The sequence below is a fragment of the Lontra canadensis genome, unplaced genomic scaffold, assembly GCF_010015895.1.
Source record: "Lontra canadensis isolate GAN:19392208 unplaced genomic scaffold, GSC_riverotter_1.0 scaffold24, whole genome shotgun sequence".
NCBI classification, from domain to species: Eukaryota; Metazoa; Chordata; class Mammalia; order Carnivora; family Mustelidae; genus Lontra; species Lontra canadensis.
In genome coordinates this window covers 11,902,549-11,919,092 of record NW_022631018.1, presented here as the reverse complement: position 1 = coordinate 11,919,092, position 16,544 = coordinate 11,902,549, and the positions used below count along the sequence as shown (strand labels likewise).

The following is a 16,544-nucleotide window of genomic DNA, read 5'->3' as shown; positions in this document are numbered from 1 at the left end:
GTCCTTCTCTTCTTTCAGCCCTGTCCCCGCTGGATGAGGGAGTTCATCGAAATCTACAGGCATGGGCTAGTCAGGGCTAACTTCCTGCTGTTGGTCCCAACTCACGGCCTTCACAGGAGCATATGTGAAATCATGCATTTCTTCCCCCTGAGATTGGTTATGTCTAATACGTATTTTAAACTCAATGTTTATTTATGATGACGATGACTTAAGGGAAAGGAAAGTAGTGGGAAGGTAAGGGAGAAAAAAGGGAAAGACAGAAGGGAGAAGGCCAAGAAAGAGAAAGGGTGTTAAGGGGGGGAGGGAAGGAAGGCAGAAGAAAAAGGGGAAAGATGCAGATAAACGGAAACAGCCAGGAAATTTACATCGGCAGAGTTTGAAGTGAGGGGAGGGTAGAAATAAGGAGCAGCAAGAAAGAGCAGAGAAGAGAATGGTTTCTAGTCTCAAACCTCATGGAGATGGAAGCGTGATTAGCATACAGTCAGAGCTCAATATATGCATACTGAATGGGAGTGTGTAGAAGGGACTGAGGTGGGAGCTTCAGTTAAAAGTGCCCCCCATGGTTCTTTGGGCTGAGGATGTTATTCCCTGGCTGTCTATTCCAATGATTTTCCCTTAAAGGCCAATTTGCTTGTAAGGAAGAAATTGTTGTTCGGACTTTAGCTCAAAGTAGTAAGAATCCTTATACTGGTGGTCAGGTCAATCCCAGCTTTGGATTGCATCTGCCCTGTGAAAGATGTTCCCCAACTTCACCCTAAGCCAAAGCAGTGGTCAGACTGTTGAAGGTGTTAGTAGTCATGGTAGGATAGCAAGGGAGGTAGCTTTAGGCAGGTGGCATCGGTCCATGGCTGTTCCAGTCCCAACCGCATGCCAGCACTGATCACCCTCGGCTCCGCTCCATCGAGGACCTGACTATGGCAGGCTCAGCCTTACAGTGCACACCGACAGTTCTGACCATTAGGTAGCAAGATCGTGATATAGGTCCTTGCTTCTGCATGTGGGGTCTGGTGGACCCAAAGGCACATTTAGCCTCCAGACACCTCAGAAAGCTTTTACCCGACCCTTATTCTATGTCATGCCCAACTTGGCATCTTGGGTTTGGGTTTCTGTTCCAATTCTCTGTGGAAACTGGAGTCTGTTGCTTTTTGGCCAGGAACCTCTTACAGGCTCCTGCCTCTGTCTCCTCTTCTCACCTCTTTTACTAACCAATGCCACCCTAACCTAGAAGGACCACTATCATCTATAGTCTTGGCATCCATCTGACAACCATTGCTGCTGCTTCTAAGACATGGCTCTACCCAATCCCATCTTCATGGAATCAGCCACTTGCATGGTAATTCACCTACACAATATTTCATTTAGCCACACTCGGATTTGGTTATCGGTTCCGCTGTCCCTTCTGGAGGGCCTGATTCTTCTGTCCCAGCATGCTTCCCGCAGCACTGAAGTTGGCTTTCTCTTTCCTCCCTATTTGGAAAATTCCCCTCTGTCTTCTCTGTTGTGTGAGTAATCCAAAGCTTACCAAAAAGCATATTCTCATTCAGTTTCTCAGGGAATTGTCTCTGCTTCTTCACCTCCTACCAGCTAACCTTCCAACTAAAAGAACACTAATAATATGGTGATACCTTTGCTTACCATTTATATCTTTGGGGGAGTTGTACAGTGAAGGTTGAACATTATCCACCTACACTTTGTGCTCTGTTCCTAGTTCAGTTTGGGGGCTTGGTAAATGACCATTGAGGAATGTATATTAGAACAGCTTAACAGTGGTTTAAAAAAAACTGGGAATTGTTGTTCCAGTATCCTGATTAATAGTTAGCTACCACATTTGCGAGACGGTTAATTCCAACCTAAGTGTGAAGATTAATGAGGACAAAGTCGTGATTGTTTTTCAGAGATATTTTTATTATCTGTTATTCTTTAAAAAAAAATTTATTTCTTTATTTTTATTTGAGACACAGAGAGCACAGGGGGTGGGGCAAAGGGAGAGAAGCAGACTCCCTAATGAGCCTAAAGTCCAACCCAGGGCTCCATCCTACGACCCTGAGATCATGACCTGAGCAGAAATCAAGCATCAGCTGGCCGACTGAGTAAGCCACCCAGGTGCCCCTGTGATCTGCTATTCTTAAAACTACCTATTTTATCTTATTTTTTATTTTTTAAATCTTAATTCCATGATAGTTGTCATAAGTGTTGTATTAGTTTCAGGTGTACAATATGGCGATGCATCACGTCCATCTATCAGCTGGTGCTCATCACCGCAGGTACACTGCTTAATCTCCACCACCTCTTCCACCCAATCCCCTCTGGTAACCAGCATTTTATGCTCTAGAGTTAACTGTCTGTTTCTTGATTTGTCTTTCATTTTCCTTTATTTGTTTTGTTTCTTAAATTCCATGTATGAGTGAAATCATGCGGTGTTTGTCTTTCTCTGACTGACTTATTTCCCTTAGCATGATGCTTTCTAGTTCCAACCATTTGTTGCAATTGGGAAGAGTTCATGAGTTCATTCTTTTTTTATGACTGAGTAGTACTCCATCGTAGGTACATACCGTCTCTTCTTTATCCATTCATCTCTCGATGGATACTCGGGCTTCTTTCATAATTTGGCTATTATAGATAATGCTGCAATAAACATAGGGGTGCATATACCTTTCAGAACTAGTGTTTTTATAATTTGGGGGTAAATCCCTAGTAGAGGAATTACTGGATCGTATGATAATTTTATTTTTAATTTTTTTAAAGATTTTATTTATTTATTGGACAGACAGAGATCACAAGTAGGCAGAGAGGCAGGCAGAGCCTGCTTCCTCCTGAGCAGAGAGCCCGATGTGGGGCTTGATCCCAGGACTCTGGGATCATGACCTGAGCCGAAGGCAGAGGCTTTAACCCACTGAGCCACCCAGGTGCCCCCATTTTTAATTTTTTGAGGAACTTCTGTACTGCTTCCACAGTGCCTGCACCAGTTTGCATTCCCACCGATCGTGCATGAATGTTCTTTTTTCTCCACATCCTCACCACCCATCCATTTTTTCTTGTGTTGTTGATTTTAGCCTTTCTGATGGCGTGAGGTGATCACTCACTGTAGTCTTGATTTGCGTTTCCCTGATGATCAGTGATGTTGAGTATCTTTTCATGTGTCTGTTGGACATCTGGATGTCTTCTTTGGAGAGGACGAAGTAGTAGTTTATTATTGCCTAGACAATTTATTGTTATGCAGAGAAATTATCTGCCCCACAGTTATACTTGGTACCTTGCACTGGGCTTGTCATTAAATCATGATCTCACAGGCAGGGTGAACAAAAAGGTATGGATGGTTCAGAGAAAATTCAGCTCCATTGCTGAGATAATAAACCAGTCATGATCAGTTGTTTATATAGGGTAACATGTTATCGTTATGAGAAAGAAAATTTCAAAGACCAAGGATATCTAATGTTAGAGTAGAATAAAAGACTTAATGTGACTCTTCTAACATCAGTCCCTAATATTCTCTAGCTTTTTCCCTGAGCGATGCCATGCTAGTATCTGAAGTGGTTGGGACGAGTCCAAGTTCTAATACTTACAAAGATTTTTATATTGTTTCTTATTGTCTGCGTGGACTTTTGCTTGTATTTTATGACGTTGGGGGCCTTTTTTTAATTTGAGGAAAACCCCTCTTGATATCTCAGACTTCATTTTCCTGAATTTTCATTTCCTTTATTCTCATGAACGCCTGGGGTGCTCTGGATAACATCCTATTTGAGGGTTTATGTCTTGATACTTTATTATTATTATTATTGTTACATTTTTTTATCATGAGGAACATTGCTGACAGCGCCTTATTTCATTTGGCCTGTAAGTGTTGATGCTGCTACCCTCTGGGTCAGAGAGAGGTCACAGTCTATTCTAAAACAGAATCACAGGCTCCGCCATATGACTGTGGGTTTAATTAGTCCCCCGTCCTGGTGTGGAAGCACTGAATCTTTGTGCTGAATGGAGCTTGGAGAGTGCCTCTATCTGTTCTGGGCCTTTTACCTTCTGGCAGGTGGATTCCAAACTATTCAAGAGAAATGGCTGTTGAAATAGGCTTGAAATGATTGTTTTTAAGAACTTCAGAGATTATAAGTCCACTATCTCTCTTTGTGTCTGATTTTGGGGTCTGCCATCCTGATAATGAAGAGTTTCTCTGTTTTTCTATGTGAAATAAATTCTATTTTAGTAAAACTATTCTCTCTGGTTTAGCTCTTCTTTACGTGGGGAATAATTGACCAAAATTCCTGCAAGAGAATGTCTTCTATGATTTAAGGTTATAATGAAGTCATTTTAATTTTCCCTTCTTTTGTTTAGACAATAGGGCTTAATCTAATTATTAATCAGGTAACTGATACTAGTTTCTCCTAGCTTTGCTATGAGGTAGCTAGCAAAGTATTTCAGTGCTCAGGCTTTCTAATGATCTCACCTGGCTAGTAATCCTGACCTTCCTGTCTATCAGTCCTATAACCCTGTGAAAGCTACTTAAGTTCTCTAGTCCTTTGTCATATGGGAATGTTATGGACTGAATTTTGTGTCTTCACCTCCCCTCCCTCTCCCCCATTCATACATTCAAATCCTAACTCCCGATGTGATGGTCTTAGGGGGTGGAGTTTATGGGAGGGGATTAGGTCACCAGGTGGAGCCATACAGGACACATGAGAGAGAGGTTGCTTCCTCTCTCTCCTGGGCTCTCCACCATGTAAAGATACCTGCAAGACATTATCCATCTGCAAACCAGTAAGGGTGCTTCACCAGGAAGTGGATCTGCCAGCATCTTGATCTTAGACTTCTTGGCCTCCAGAACTGTGAGAAACAAACTTTTGTTGTTTAGCCCCTTCCTTCCCCCATCCACCCCCAGTCTGTGGTAATTTGCTATAGCAGCTTGAGCTGAGGGAATTAATGGTGTAGTTTCAGCCCTATCAAAGTAAGATGATTCCATGAATGTAGGAACTCACTTTGGTGTTGACCTAGAAGACACTCCGTGTTTGCTGTCATTGCTGCTGTTCGATGTCCACGGTACGGTAGAGGACATTTGGTTTCCCCAAACCTAATTACCGAAGGTTTTTTTTCCTGTCTTTTAAAAATTTTGTAGACAAACCATCTACCTTTCTCGAAGAAGAGTGTCTTTGTTACTTTATGCTTTAGGAATTTGGGAGTTGTAATGTTAGGATGATAGGATTTTTTTTTTTTTAATTTAAATTCAGTCAGCCAACATATAGGACATCATTAGTTTCAGATGTAGAGTTTAGTAATTTATCAGTTGTGTATAACACCCAGGGCTCATCACATCACGCGCCCTCCTTAATGCTCATCGGCCAATTACCCAATCCCTCCACCCATCTCCCCTCCAGCAACCCTCAGTTTGTTTCGTATTGTTAAAAGTCTCTCCTGGATGGTTTGTCTCCCTCTCTGATGACTTCCCATTCAGTTTTCCCTCCCTTCCCCTGTGATCCTTTGCATTGTTTCTTATATTCCACATATGAATGAAGCTGCATGATAATTGTCTTTCTCCGACTTATTTCGCTCAGCATAATACCCTCCAGTTCCATCCACGTCAGTGTAAATTGTAAATATTCATCCTTTCTTTCTTGCTTGCTTGCTTTTTTTTTTTTTAAGATTTTTATTTATTTATTTGACAGGCAGAGATTACAAGTAGGCAGAGAGGCAGGCAGAGAGAGAGAGAGGAGGAAGCAGGCTCCCTGCTGAGCAGAGAGCCCGATGTGGGGCTCAATCCCAGGACCCTGGGATCATGACCTGAGCTGAAGGCAGAGGCTTTAACCCACTGAGCCACCCAGGCGCCCCACTTTTTTTTTTTTTTAAGATTTTATTTATTTATTTGACAGAGATCACAAGTAGGCAGAGAGGCAGGCAGAGAGAGAGGGAGAGGCAGGTTTTCCGCTGAGTAGAGAGCCCGATACGGGGCTCGATCCCAGGACCATGGGATCATATTTATCCCCAATATTCATCCTTTCTAATGGCTGAATAATATTCGATTGTATATATGAACCACATCTTCTTCATCCATTCATCTGTTGATGAACATCTTGGCTCTTTACATAGTTTGGCTATTGTGGACGTTGCTGCTATAAACATTCAGGTGTCCATGCCCCTTTGGATCACTACATTTGTATCTTTAGGGTAAATACCCAGAAGTGCGATTGCTGGGCCATAGGGTAGTACTTCTTTTAACTTCTTGAGGAAACTCCATACTGTTTTTCAGAGTGGCTGCACCATCTTGCATTCCCACCAATAGTGTAAGAGGCTTCCCCTTTCTCTGCAATCTTTGTCAACATCTGTTGCTTCCTGACTAGTTAATTTTAGCCATTTTGACTGGTGTGAGGTGGTATCTCATTGTGGTTTTGATTTGTATTTCTCTGACGTTGAGCATTTTTTCATGTGTCTGGTGGCCATATCTTCTTTGGAGAAATGTCTGTTCATGTCTTCTGCCCATTTCTTTACTGTATTGTTTTTTGGGTGTTGAGTTTGGCAAGTTCTCTATAGGTCTAAGATAGTAGCCATTTATCTGATATGCCAAGATTCTAAAAAATGCTTCCTCAGGGCCCTTGTACCTGTCATCAAGCTCCAGAGGAGTGACAGCTCTACTTCTTTTCTCAGGTATATTTCTCAGTAGGCAGCTCAATAGGGAGGCTCTTTCCTTAGGAAAATGTCTCTTCATTTCCCTCTTGGTTAGGAAGAGAGAGTGCCTGCCCCCAGTTCTCTTGTGGGAGATAGGCGCTACAGACAAAACCTGAGAGAAGGTAGCATACAGTCCCTGGTACTAGGTGCTGATGAATCAGATAAAATACACGTGGCAGTTACCAGCATTTATATTTTGTTCTAGTTACTACTTTAGCATGACCAATGATCTAAAAATGTAGCAGCTTAACACAATCCTCTTATTAGATTCATCGATCCTGGGCACCAGAAATGGGAAAAGGTATAGTGAAGATGGCTTGTGTGCTCCTCAATGACCGAGCCTCAACTGGGAAGACTTGAGGTCTTGGTTGGGATGATTGACAGTTGGGGGCTGGAATCCTCCAGAGGCATCTTCAGACAGATGTCTGGAAGTTGATGCTGCCTAGAGCTGTTGACTGTGTTGTGTCTGCATGGGTTTCTTTTATGGCTTGGGCTCTCTCCTTGCATGGCAGCCCTGGGGACAGCTGGAATTGTTATAATACTTGAACATCTTACATGACAGTGCAGGATTCTCGTGATGGTATTCCGGTGGGCCAGGTGAGGCTACCAGCCTGGGACGTGAAATGGTCACTTCCACTACCTCCTACTTGTAACAAAGGAACCACTAAGGAACCACTAAGACTGCCTAGATTCAATGTGAAGGGATACAGACCCAACCTCTCGATGAGAAGAGTGTTGAAGAATTTGTGATGTGTTTTTTCAAACATCATATGTAGTATTTAAGTTCTTTTTTTTTTTTTTTAAGATTTTATTTATTTATTTGACACAGAGAGAGATAGGGAGAGAGGGAACACAAGCCAGGGCAGATGGAGATGGAGAGGGAGAAGAAGAAGCAGAAGCAGGCTCCCTGCTGAGCAGGAAGCAGAACAGGAAGCAGAACCCTGGGATCATGACCTGCGCTGAAGGCAGCCACTTAAGGACTGAGCCACCCAGGTGCTGCTATAGTATTTAAATTCTTAAGCCTATTTGAGATCACCTAAGGGAATGGGTGTAGTTAGAAGAGAGGGAAGGCTCAAAGACTGGTCCCTGGAGCATCCCACTTTTAGAAAGCAGAAAGAAAAGGAGGACCTACCAAAGAAGACTGAGAAGGAGTGGCAAGTGAGGTAGGAGAAAAATCAAGAAAGCGCAAAAGCAGAGTGAAGAAAATTGTTTCAGAAATTAACAAGGCAGTAAACAAGTGTTGGAGAGGATGTGGAGAAAGGGCAACCCTCTTACACTGTTGGTGGAAATGCAAGTTGGTGCAGCCACTTTGGAAAACAGTGTGGAGATTCCTGAAGAAATTAAAAATAGAGCTACCCTATGGCCCTGCAATTGCACTACTGGGCATTTACCCCAAAGATAACAGATATAGTGAAAAGAAGGGCCATCTGTACCCCAATGTTCATAGCAGCAATGGCCACAATTACCGAACTGTGGAAAGAGCCAAGATGCCCTTCAACAGATGAATAGATAAAGAAGATGTGGTCCATATATACAATGGAATATTACGCCTCCATCAGAAAGGATGAATACCGAACTTCTGTATCAACATGGACGGGACTGGAGGAGATTCTGCTGAGTGAAATTGGTCAAGCACAGAGAGTCAATTATCGTATGGTTTCACTTACTTGTGGAGCATAAGGAATAACACAGAGGACAGTGGAAGTTGGGAGAGCAGAAGTGAGTTGGGGGAAATCGGCGGGGGAAAGGAACCACGAGAGACTGTGGACTCTGGGAAACAAACAGGGTTTTATGGGGGTTGAGGGGTGGGGTATTGGGTGAGCCTGGTGGTGGGTATTAAGGAGGGCATGTATTGCATGGAGCACTGGGTGTGGTGCACAAACAATCTTGGAACACTGAAAAAAAATTAAATTTAATTGAAAAAAAAAAAAGGAAAGGTGTTTCATTTAAGGGGGGCGATCAGTCCTATTGAGTACCTCTAAAAGGTCACATGAAAAGTGGGCTTAGGATCAATGATCATTGGCTTTGGTAATATGGAAGTCATTGCTCACCTGGACCTGAATAATTTCCATGTGTGGTAACTGGATTCTCCAATTCTCACTTCTTCAGCTGGCAGCCCCTGGGTGTAGGCCGTGTCACCTCCAGTGTCACCTCAGGCCTGAGAGGAACACACTGGCTTCGTGGGCTTGGGTTTTGTCATCACACATGGCCATGGAGTCTTGCCAAATGTTCCCTGTTGATGGAATTTACAAGAGAAGACCACCTCTCTTCTTAGTGTTCAAATTTCCTAAATAGGTCCAATAGTGGACAGACATTATCTATACAGTAAGTATAGATAATGACCCGAAGCATATTTTTGAAAATTCCATTTATGGTAGAGCTTGTTTATGCAGAGCTCTAATGAGAAGTTTAAGCAAGAGATTTAAAGATAGATAAGATCCATTGATGAGCAAATGGGACGTTAGTCTGTGAACCTAATTAAAGTTGCCCTAGATGAGTAGGGTTTGGTTGGTTGGTTTTTTCACCTTTTTGAGGGATTAAAAAACAAAATAAATCTGAAAAGAGAGGAGTGAAAATTTCTCCTATGTTAAAACCAGGCACTTCAAAACCACTTAATGTTTGTTCAGAGATAAAACATTTGTTTTATCTTTTTTTTTTTTTTTTTGTGGTAGTTTGGGTAAAACCTTGTTCTCCCTTGTCTGTTTCCTCAGCCCTCCTATCACCTGTGAAATCATTTCCCAGAATTATGGTTCCCTTGGTTCAAATACATAGGTGATTTCTGGTTTCCTCGTTGTACCCTGACACATCATACTGGTTTCCCTCTTTTGCCTGAATGTCAATTTCTAAGGCCCAAATATGTGAACAGACAACTCTATTTTCCTGCTTCTTGGTTACAATAGAATTCTGCACTTTCAGACCACACTTGTGTCATCTTTAAAACCCTGGGCCCTCGGGGCACCTGGGTGGCTTGTTTGGTTAAGCGGCCGGCTCAGGTCATGGTCCTGGGGTCCTGGGATCTAGCCTCGCATTGGGCTCCCTACTCAGTGGAAAGCCTCCTTCTCCCTCTGCCTGCCACTCTGCCTACTTGTGCTCTATCTCTTTATCTCTCTGTCAAATAAATAAATAAAGTCTTTAAAAACAAAACAAAACAAAACAAAACAAAAAAACCCTGGGCTCTGGGGCTCCCTGGCTGGCTTCGCTTAGTTGGTAAAGGATGTGATTCTTGATCTTGGGGCTGTACGTTTGGACCCCATGTTGGGTGTAGAGATTGCTTAAAAATAAAATCTAAAAATAAATGCATGAATAAATGCACAAGTAAAACAAACCATGGGCCCTGGCATGACCGGGTGGGCCTGGTGTTGACCCACAGGTCCTTGGTCACTTGCTAGCTGTGGATCTAAGTTCCCTAGACCTCGTCTTCTCGTCTATGACATGGAGATGATAATTTTTCTACTTCCTATGCTTATGATGACTGAATAGAAAAATGTGTCCAAAGGACTCAGGACAGTGTTTACCCACTGCCAGTGTTCTGTAAAGGAAGCAATTATTAATTACAAAGTCTGCCTTTTTCATAAGGTAAGCCTTTGCAGTTGGTGTTACTCATGTTGGGAGCCAGATGTGAAGTGAGGACAAGTGGGGTTTCAACCTCAGAGAGTGATAAAGCAGGTTGATCATTTGCAGGGTCAGGATGTGCTGTGTGGAAAGGGGATGTGATATGGCACGCACCACACTTTGGGTCCTGTTCTCCACCAGCCATCATTCTGGAGTAAGACCCAGCAAGGTAAGGGTAGGGTTGGTGGTTACAAATATTTGCTGGTGCCGGGATTCTCTTGCTCTTAGGTTAGAATCAGAGGAGTAGATAGATGAAAAGAGCTTGCATTGGAGCCTAGGCTTAGTGACTCCTGTCTTGTCCTACTCTTTTCACTCTCCTCTCTTCTGGTCCTAGTCTGTCTTTTCTGTCCTGAACAGTCTGAATAATTCCCAGCACCTTCGTATAAAACTTCTGACGATAATTTCAAAAAGATTGTGTTTGTGGTAGCGTACATCTGATCTGCAGGTCCCTGAGCAGAATTTCACAAAGACCTCCTCCAGGCTCCTTTCCCAGAGAACACCATGCCACTCCGGCTTCCCAGGAACACTTCAAGTGCTGTGGGGCTGCTGGGGCTGCGCCTTTCTTTGGCTTAAGACCGGTTTCATTAACAAGCATGTTCACACTTCAACCGGAACATTTAAAATAACACCCGCACAATGTGTTTAGTGTCTAGTTAATTATTAAGTCTCTGAGCTTGAATTATTCAAGCCAAATTGATTGGGTTCAACCTTCTTCCTTCTCTTTGTGCCTTTTTTTTTTTTTAAATAAAAATAAGTCCTCCCCTTGACTCTCTAAATAATGTGGAAAAGGTTATTAAGCAACCGTCAATACCCTGGTCTGTGGGTGGTACCCAAGTGCTAACAGAATAGGTAGAGAGAGGACTGGCAGCTTTACTTTTCTGTTAAAAAACATGTATCTGGGGATGCCTGGGTGGCTCAGTGGGTTAAAGCCTCTGCCTTCGGCTCAGGTCCTGATCCCAGGGTCTTGGGATCGAGCCCCGCATCGGGCTCTCTGCTCTGCGGGGAGCCTGCTTTCTCCCCTCTCTCTGCCTGCCTCTCTGCCTACTTGTGAGCTCTGTCAAATAAATAAATACAATCTTAAAAAAAAAATGTATCTGTATCTCACATACTTTCCCCGTTATTTAGTATTCATGGAAACCTCACATATTTAGGTTCTTTTAAGCTTGTCTTTACAGTTATTTTCAAGTTGGATAGGTAAGTATCTTGGAGTCAGTTCTATGGTGGAAAAGCTGAAGAAAGGGCTTCTTTCTTGGCTACCCCACCTCAAGGTCAAATGGGATTGTTAAAATGTCTTGGCTTCACTATTAGCAACCATGTTGTTGAAGAACCTTTGTTGAGCTGAAGAGATGTTTATAGTATATTGCTAGGTGAAAAGAAGAGGTTATAAACCTCTTTTATTTTGTATCATTTTATTAAAATGCGGGGGAAGAAGCCTTGCATAACAAACACCAAAACATTATTATCTGTGTTAGGATTAAACATTTCGTTTTTCTTTTATTACTTGCATAATTAGACAACACACACACATAGACGTCATGGCTAGAAATGATTCACCTTTTGTCTAAGAGTCACTCATGTGTCAACAGCACATGGGAAATAATACTGTCCTTATTTAAGCCAGGCCAGTGTAGACGTCGCAACCGTAGATTTCACGGGAAATTCATAGTGTTTTGTGAATCACAGAAACTTGAATGATTTCCGTTAGCCTTCATTTCTTAGATTTCATTTCTAGTTGCTCCTCAGCTTCCATATTACTAAGAGGTAAAAAAGATGCAATTGTGGGCATTAGCAGAAAACATAATTGGCCCACGGGCATAGGCAGATAATATAAAATAATCATATTTCAGAGGAAAATTGTAAAGGATATGGCAATTTTGAGAGGAAATGACAGAAGCGCAGTGACCCAGTTTGGTGATACATTTCCCTGCGGGGCCTTCCATGAGAAATTAGTAAACAGGTCTCTTCTGAAATCAAGACTAGAAAACACCTGGAAGACCCTAAATGCTTAAATGCGTCAGGGGCCGTGGCAGCCGAATGACTTGCCGCTGCTGCCCAGCATCTGCAGTGCCACTGGGGCACATGTCCGGGGCGCGCGCGTGTGTGCGTGTGCGCGCACACGGGGGCGGGAGGTTCGAAGCCCGCGGAGCCAGATCCTGACTCCGCGCATCCGCTGAACCCCTGTAGGTGGTAGCCCTGGCGAGGGACGAACAGGCAGGAGCTGGAGTGGTTCCGGAGGAGGAAAGCCAGTGGTGCGCGTAGGGAAAGTTTCGGGAGAAGAGATGGGCACTGTGCCCTTGGCACACACTCTCCCGACTAGGACGGTAGCGCCCACAAGTGTGTCACTGCATTTGTCCTGGGAATGACACACGAAGTGGTGTAATTAGACACCGGGGGAACTGCCAGTCGGCTGAGCTCGGGCGCCGCATTTGGCAGGGCGGGTGGTGCACAGGTGAGGGGCGGTAAGAGAGGCACGGTCCTCCGCCGGTCTGGGGGGGCCTGACGCCGGCAGCTCCTGGAAGGCGCCCCTCCACCCCCAAACCCAGAGCAAACGTGCGGGGCAGGTGGTGCTTCCAGCGCGCCGGGCGAGGCCCGATGGCGGTCCGCACGAGAGGCCTCCGCGGGTCCTCCTGCATCCCTGCGTTCCACGTCGCGGCGGCCACGGCCCCGCCGGCTCCGGCCGTCCTGTTGGGAGGGGGTGGGGTGCAACGGCCCGCGGCCCGCTGAGGCCTCCGCTCTGCTCCGCGCGGGCGCGGGACCGACCCCCGCTGGGCCCGCGGACTCGGACTCGAGCGGGGGCGGCGCGCGTAGGGGGCGGTGCGCTCGCGCGCGCCCGCGTCGCCATATTGGATCCTGGCGCGGCGGCGCGCTTCAGGCCGGCGCGCGCGCGGCGGGGGCTGGGGGAGCCTCGCGGAGCCCAGGGCGCGAGCGCGCCAGGCCGGGAAGGCGGGGGAGGGGTGGGACGGAGAGGAAGGGAGTGGCTGCGAGCCCGGCTGCCGCAGCCTCTGCTCGCCTCAGCGGCGGCACCCACCCCTCCTCCTGCGCCTCGTCGGGGAAAGATGCCCTTAGCCCCGGGGCGTGAAGAAGGGGGAGAAGGAGCCGCCAGCGTCCTCTGAATCCGGACCCCCCCAACCCCCCGCCCGCCCCGCGCCAGGGCGTCGGGAGCCTGGGGCGGTCGAGGGGGGAGAGCGGCTGTCCGCCCGGCGCGGCACAGGCCCCCGGCCGGCGACCCCCGCCATGGGGCGGGCGCGGGCGGCCGAGTAGCCGCAGCCCCCCGGAGCCGGGGCGAGCGCCGCCGCAGCCCGCGCTCCCGTCCCGGCCGCGCCGCGCGTCAGGCCCCGGCAGACGCTGCGAGGGAGATGAGGAGTTTCGACCGGAATCCGCGGGAGAGACGACTCGCCGCGGAGCCGTGAGGAGGAGGACGCCGGGAGGAGAAAGGAAGAGCGTCCTCCGGGCGGGACCGGGCGGGCGGCGAGCCGAGGGGCTGCCTCGGGGACCTCGCCCCCTCCCCGCCGCCGCCACCGCCGCGCCGCCGCCGCCGGGGCGCTCTCCCAGCGGCGGGCGGCAGCCTTTGCAGCAGCGCCGAGCTTTTCCCTCCCCCATGTACCTTCTGGGGCTTTCCTCCCTTTTCCGTCTTCCTCCTTCCCGGGAAGTGAATTGCTGATGCGGATCGGACCCGATTCATTAATGATGCAGCCGGATTCGTTGCGGGATTGTGTTGCACGAGCTGAATTTTGAATGAAGGAGAAGAGTTGTATTTTGTTTTCTTCTTCTTCTTTTTTAAAAAGAAGTCCTGACTCTTTGGTTCGCTGTACTTTTAATTATTATTTTATTTAAATATACGACTTAATTGTATTATTCTTTTTAAGATGTTTTAGAGATCTATTTTATGGTAACTTTCCCTCCCGATACATGCATCTGTGCGGGATCGAAGACGCTTCGGTGACGGGAGCTTCCTGGCGTGTCGGGGTGTCATTCAGTACCTGCCGTGCACGACAGTGGTGTGCGGGACGAAGGGTTTATTTTTAAAAACCGCACCTTATAAAACTTAGGATCACATACTCGAAGTGCAAACTGTAATACTCACTGAAGGGAAGAGCGGCGGACCCCGAAGCAAACATGTCCGGGGAAGTGCGTTTGAGGCAGTTGGAGCAGTTCATTTTGGACGGGCCCGCTCAGACCAATGGGCAATGCTTCAGTGTGGAGACGCTGTTGGATATACTCATCTGCCTTTATGATGAATGCAATAATTCTCCGCTGCGAAGAGAGAAGAACATTCTTGAATACCTGGAATGGGGTGAGTTTGTATTTTTCAGTAAGCTCCCTGGAGGTGGGCGCTGGGATTTAATTGTCGCCGGGGAGTTGCCGTGAGTAAGCCCTAGACTCTGTCATCAGTGTGTAGATAGGCAGATAGATGGTCCGTGTACCATGTATTTATAACAGAGACTTAAATAATGGGTATGGTACGTACATTTAGATGTATGTGCAGTGAAGGTATAGATACCAATTATTCAAGGTTTTTTTTTTTGCTAAGTTTTTGGTAGATATTTTCCCAAGAGTAAAACCGTGCGACTCAATTATTGCCTTGATTTAATGTGGAATTTAGGAGGAAGAACTTATGTTTAGAGGTCAATAGTAAGAGATTTTTGAATAATTCTGTGATGAGCAAAATGGATTATTGCTCACAGTTGCCTAACGCATGGCGGAGTAACACACATTCAGTTGAAAGGTATTTATTGGTGGAAGCTTTCCTTCCCGGTCTTTGGAAATCGCTCTTGAAAAGGGGAGGAGATAGTGAAACGTCTTAGGTCAACAGGAACTGGAAGGTGGTGATCTCGGGGATTTGTTTTCATTTCCCTGTGGTACAAGCAAAGGAAACTACTAAACATGGGCTTTCCAAAAATTGTCATGTTCTTCAGATAGCGTGACATAATAGTTAAAAAATTTTGTGATAGTAGTTGGTGGAGAATGTTTGGGAACAGCTCCCACTTGAGGGTTAGACGGACTATACATTTAATGCAGATCTAAACCGGTGAGATTTTTGTCTCCATTTCCCGAAATAGAGATGTGATTTCAAAGACCCTCTGTAGTGCCATAGATCAGAGATGAGCGCAGACGCTCCATGTGACCTTCAGGCTTGAAGGCTTGGCTTAAGTTCTGCTTCCCGTGTTACACGCGAGCACATTCCAACATCCAACACACATCACCACCCACACCTGTGTTGGTACATCGGCCTTTGAGGAGTATTAGCTAAAAAAGTGTTTGTACCTTAGGAATATTAATAATTTTAGTTTGTTGGAAAATGTCCTGAAATGTCTTTGTTCCCAAGTAAAGCTGTATTTTCTTGAAGTAAAAGTCAGGTGGTGACTATTTTGTTCATTTATTTTTTTGATTTGAAATTTATGAAAAATTAGTTGGTCAGAAAAAAAAATTAGTTGGTTAGGTAGAGAACTCATTCAAGATGGCCTATAGGTAATAACTTTATCCAACTTGCCAGTATCAGAAGTTTTCTAACAAGTTAATGTCATGAGGTATTTAAAAATGTGTGTGTATGTGTATGTATTTATAAATGTGAACAGGATGATTTTTTACAAACAGACCGCCAGGCTTATATTAGGAATGGAAGAAGTCTAAACTATCTTCTCTCTTAAGACTGAGACAATTTTGATTGACTTTGGTACTGGTTTCATACGTCTTTTATTTTTATGTGTAGAGTAAAATATTTTGCAAAACGTATGTTGTTTTGCATCCCATGTTTCCTAGATTCAGAGTTTTTTTTTTTTTTTAGTGTTTTGAAAATTTAAAGAAAAGATTTAGGTACTTTTAGAATTTCAGTTCTTGAGTTAAGTACCATAGGGACACTCTTGACTATGATCATGATTATCATTTAGTAGCTGTTCTTTCTCATCTACAAAATGATGGGAGAACTCTGTGTATGCACCAGTAATAAATATGATTTTAAAATTGTGGTAAAAGAGAAAATCGTATCCTCAGTTGCCTTTTGGTTGAGTTTACGTAGTTTCATGCAAGAAGGTGTTTTGCTGTTTTGCTAGAATAATTTATATTTTTTCACCAAAGATGTTTTCTTGGATTTTGTTTCTTATATCTCTATTAAAAAACTTGCTTATGCATATTTAGTTTAAGCCAAAAGTCAAGTAAGTATTTGGCCAAATATACTTTATCTTTCTTAATATGTTTGAGTATTTCAAACCAGGGACTTTGCACGGTTTAATAAAGTAAGTTAAGTTTCAGTGGTATCCTTCATATTTTGCCTCCTTAGAAGTCTG

At 44.9% G+C, this 16,544-nt stretch overlaps 1 protein-coding gene across 21 annotated transcripts in view; it reads left to right on the top strand.

Moving 5' to 3' along the window:
• Positions 1–13,201: 13,201 nt before the first annotated feature.
• Positions 13,202–16,544, top strand: part of CDC42BPA (CDC42 binding protein kinase alpha) — a 324,447-nt gene continuing 321,104 nt past the window's right edge. For 10 of the 21 annotated variants that reach the window (XM_032862853.1, XM_032862847.1, XM_032862851.1 and 7 more), the window contains exon 1: positions 13,203–14,554. In XM_032862853.1, the coding sequence (XP_032718744.1) occupies positions 14,377–14,554 (178 nt within the window). In that variant the 5' untranslated portion in view covers positions 13,203–14,376. Of the gene's footprint in view, positions 14,555–16,544 lie in introns of all 21 variants that reach the window. The other 11 variants (XM_032862852.1, XM_032862845.1, XM_032862842.1 and 8 more) reach the window with 2 other exon arrangements.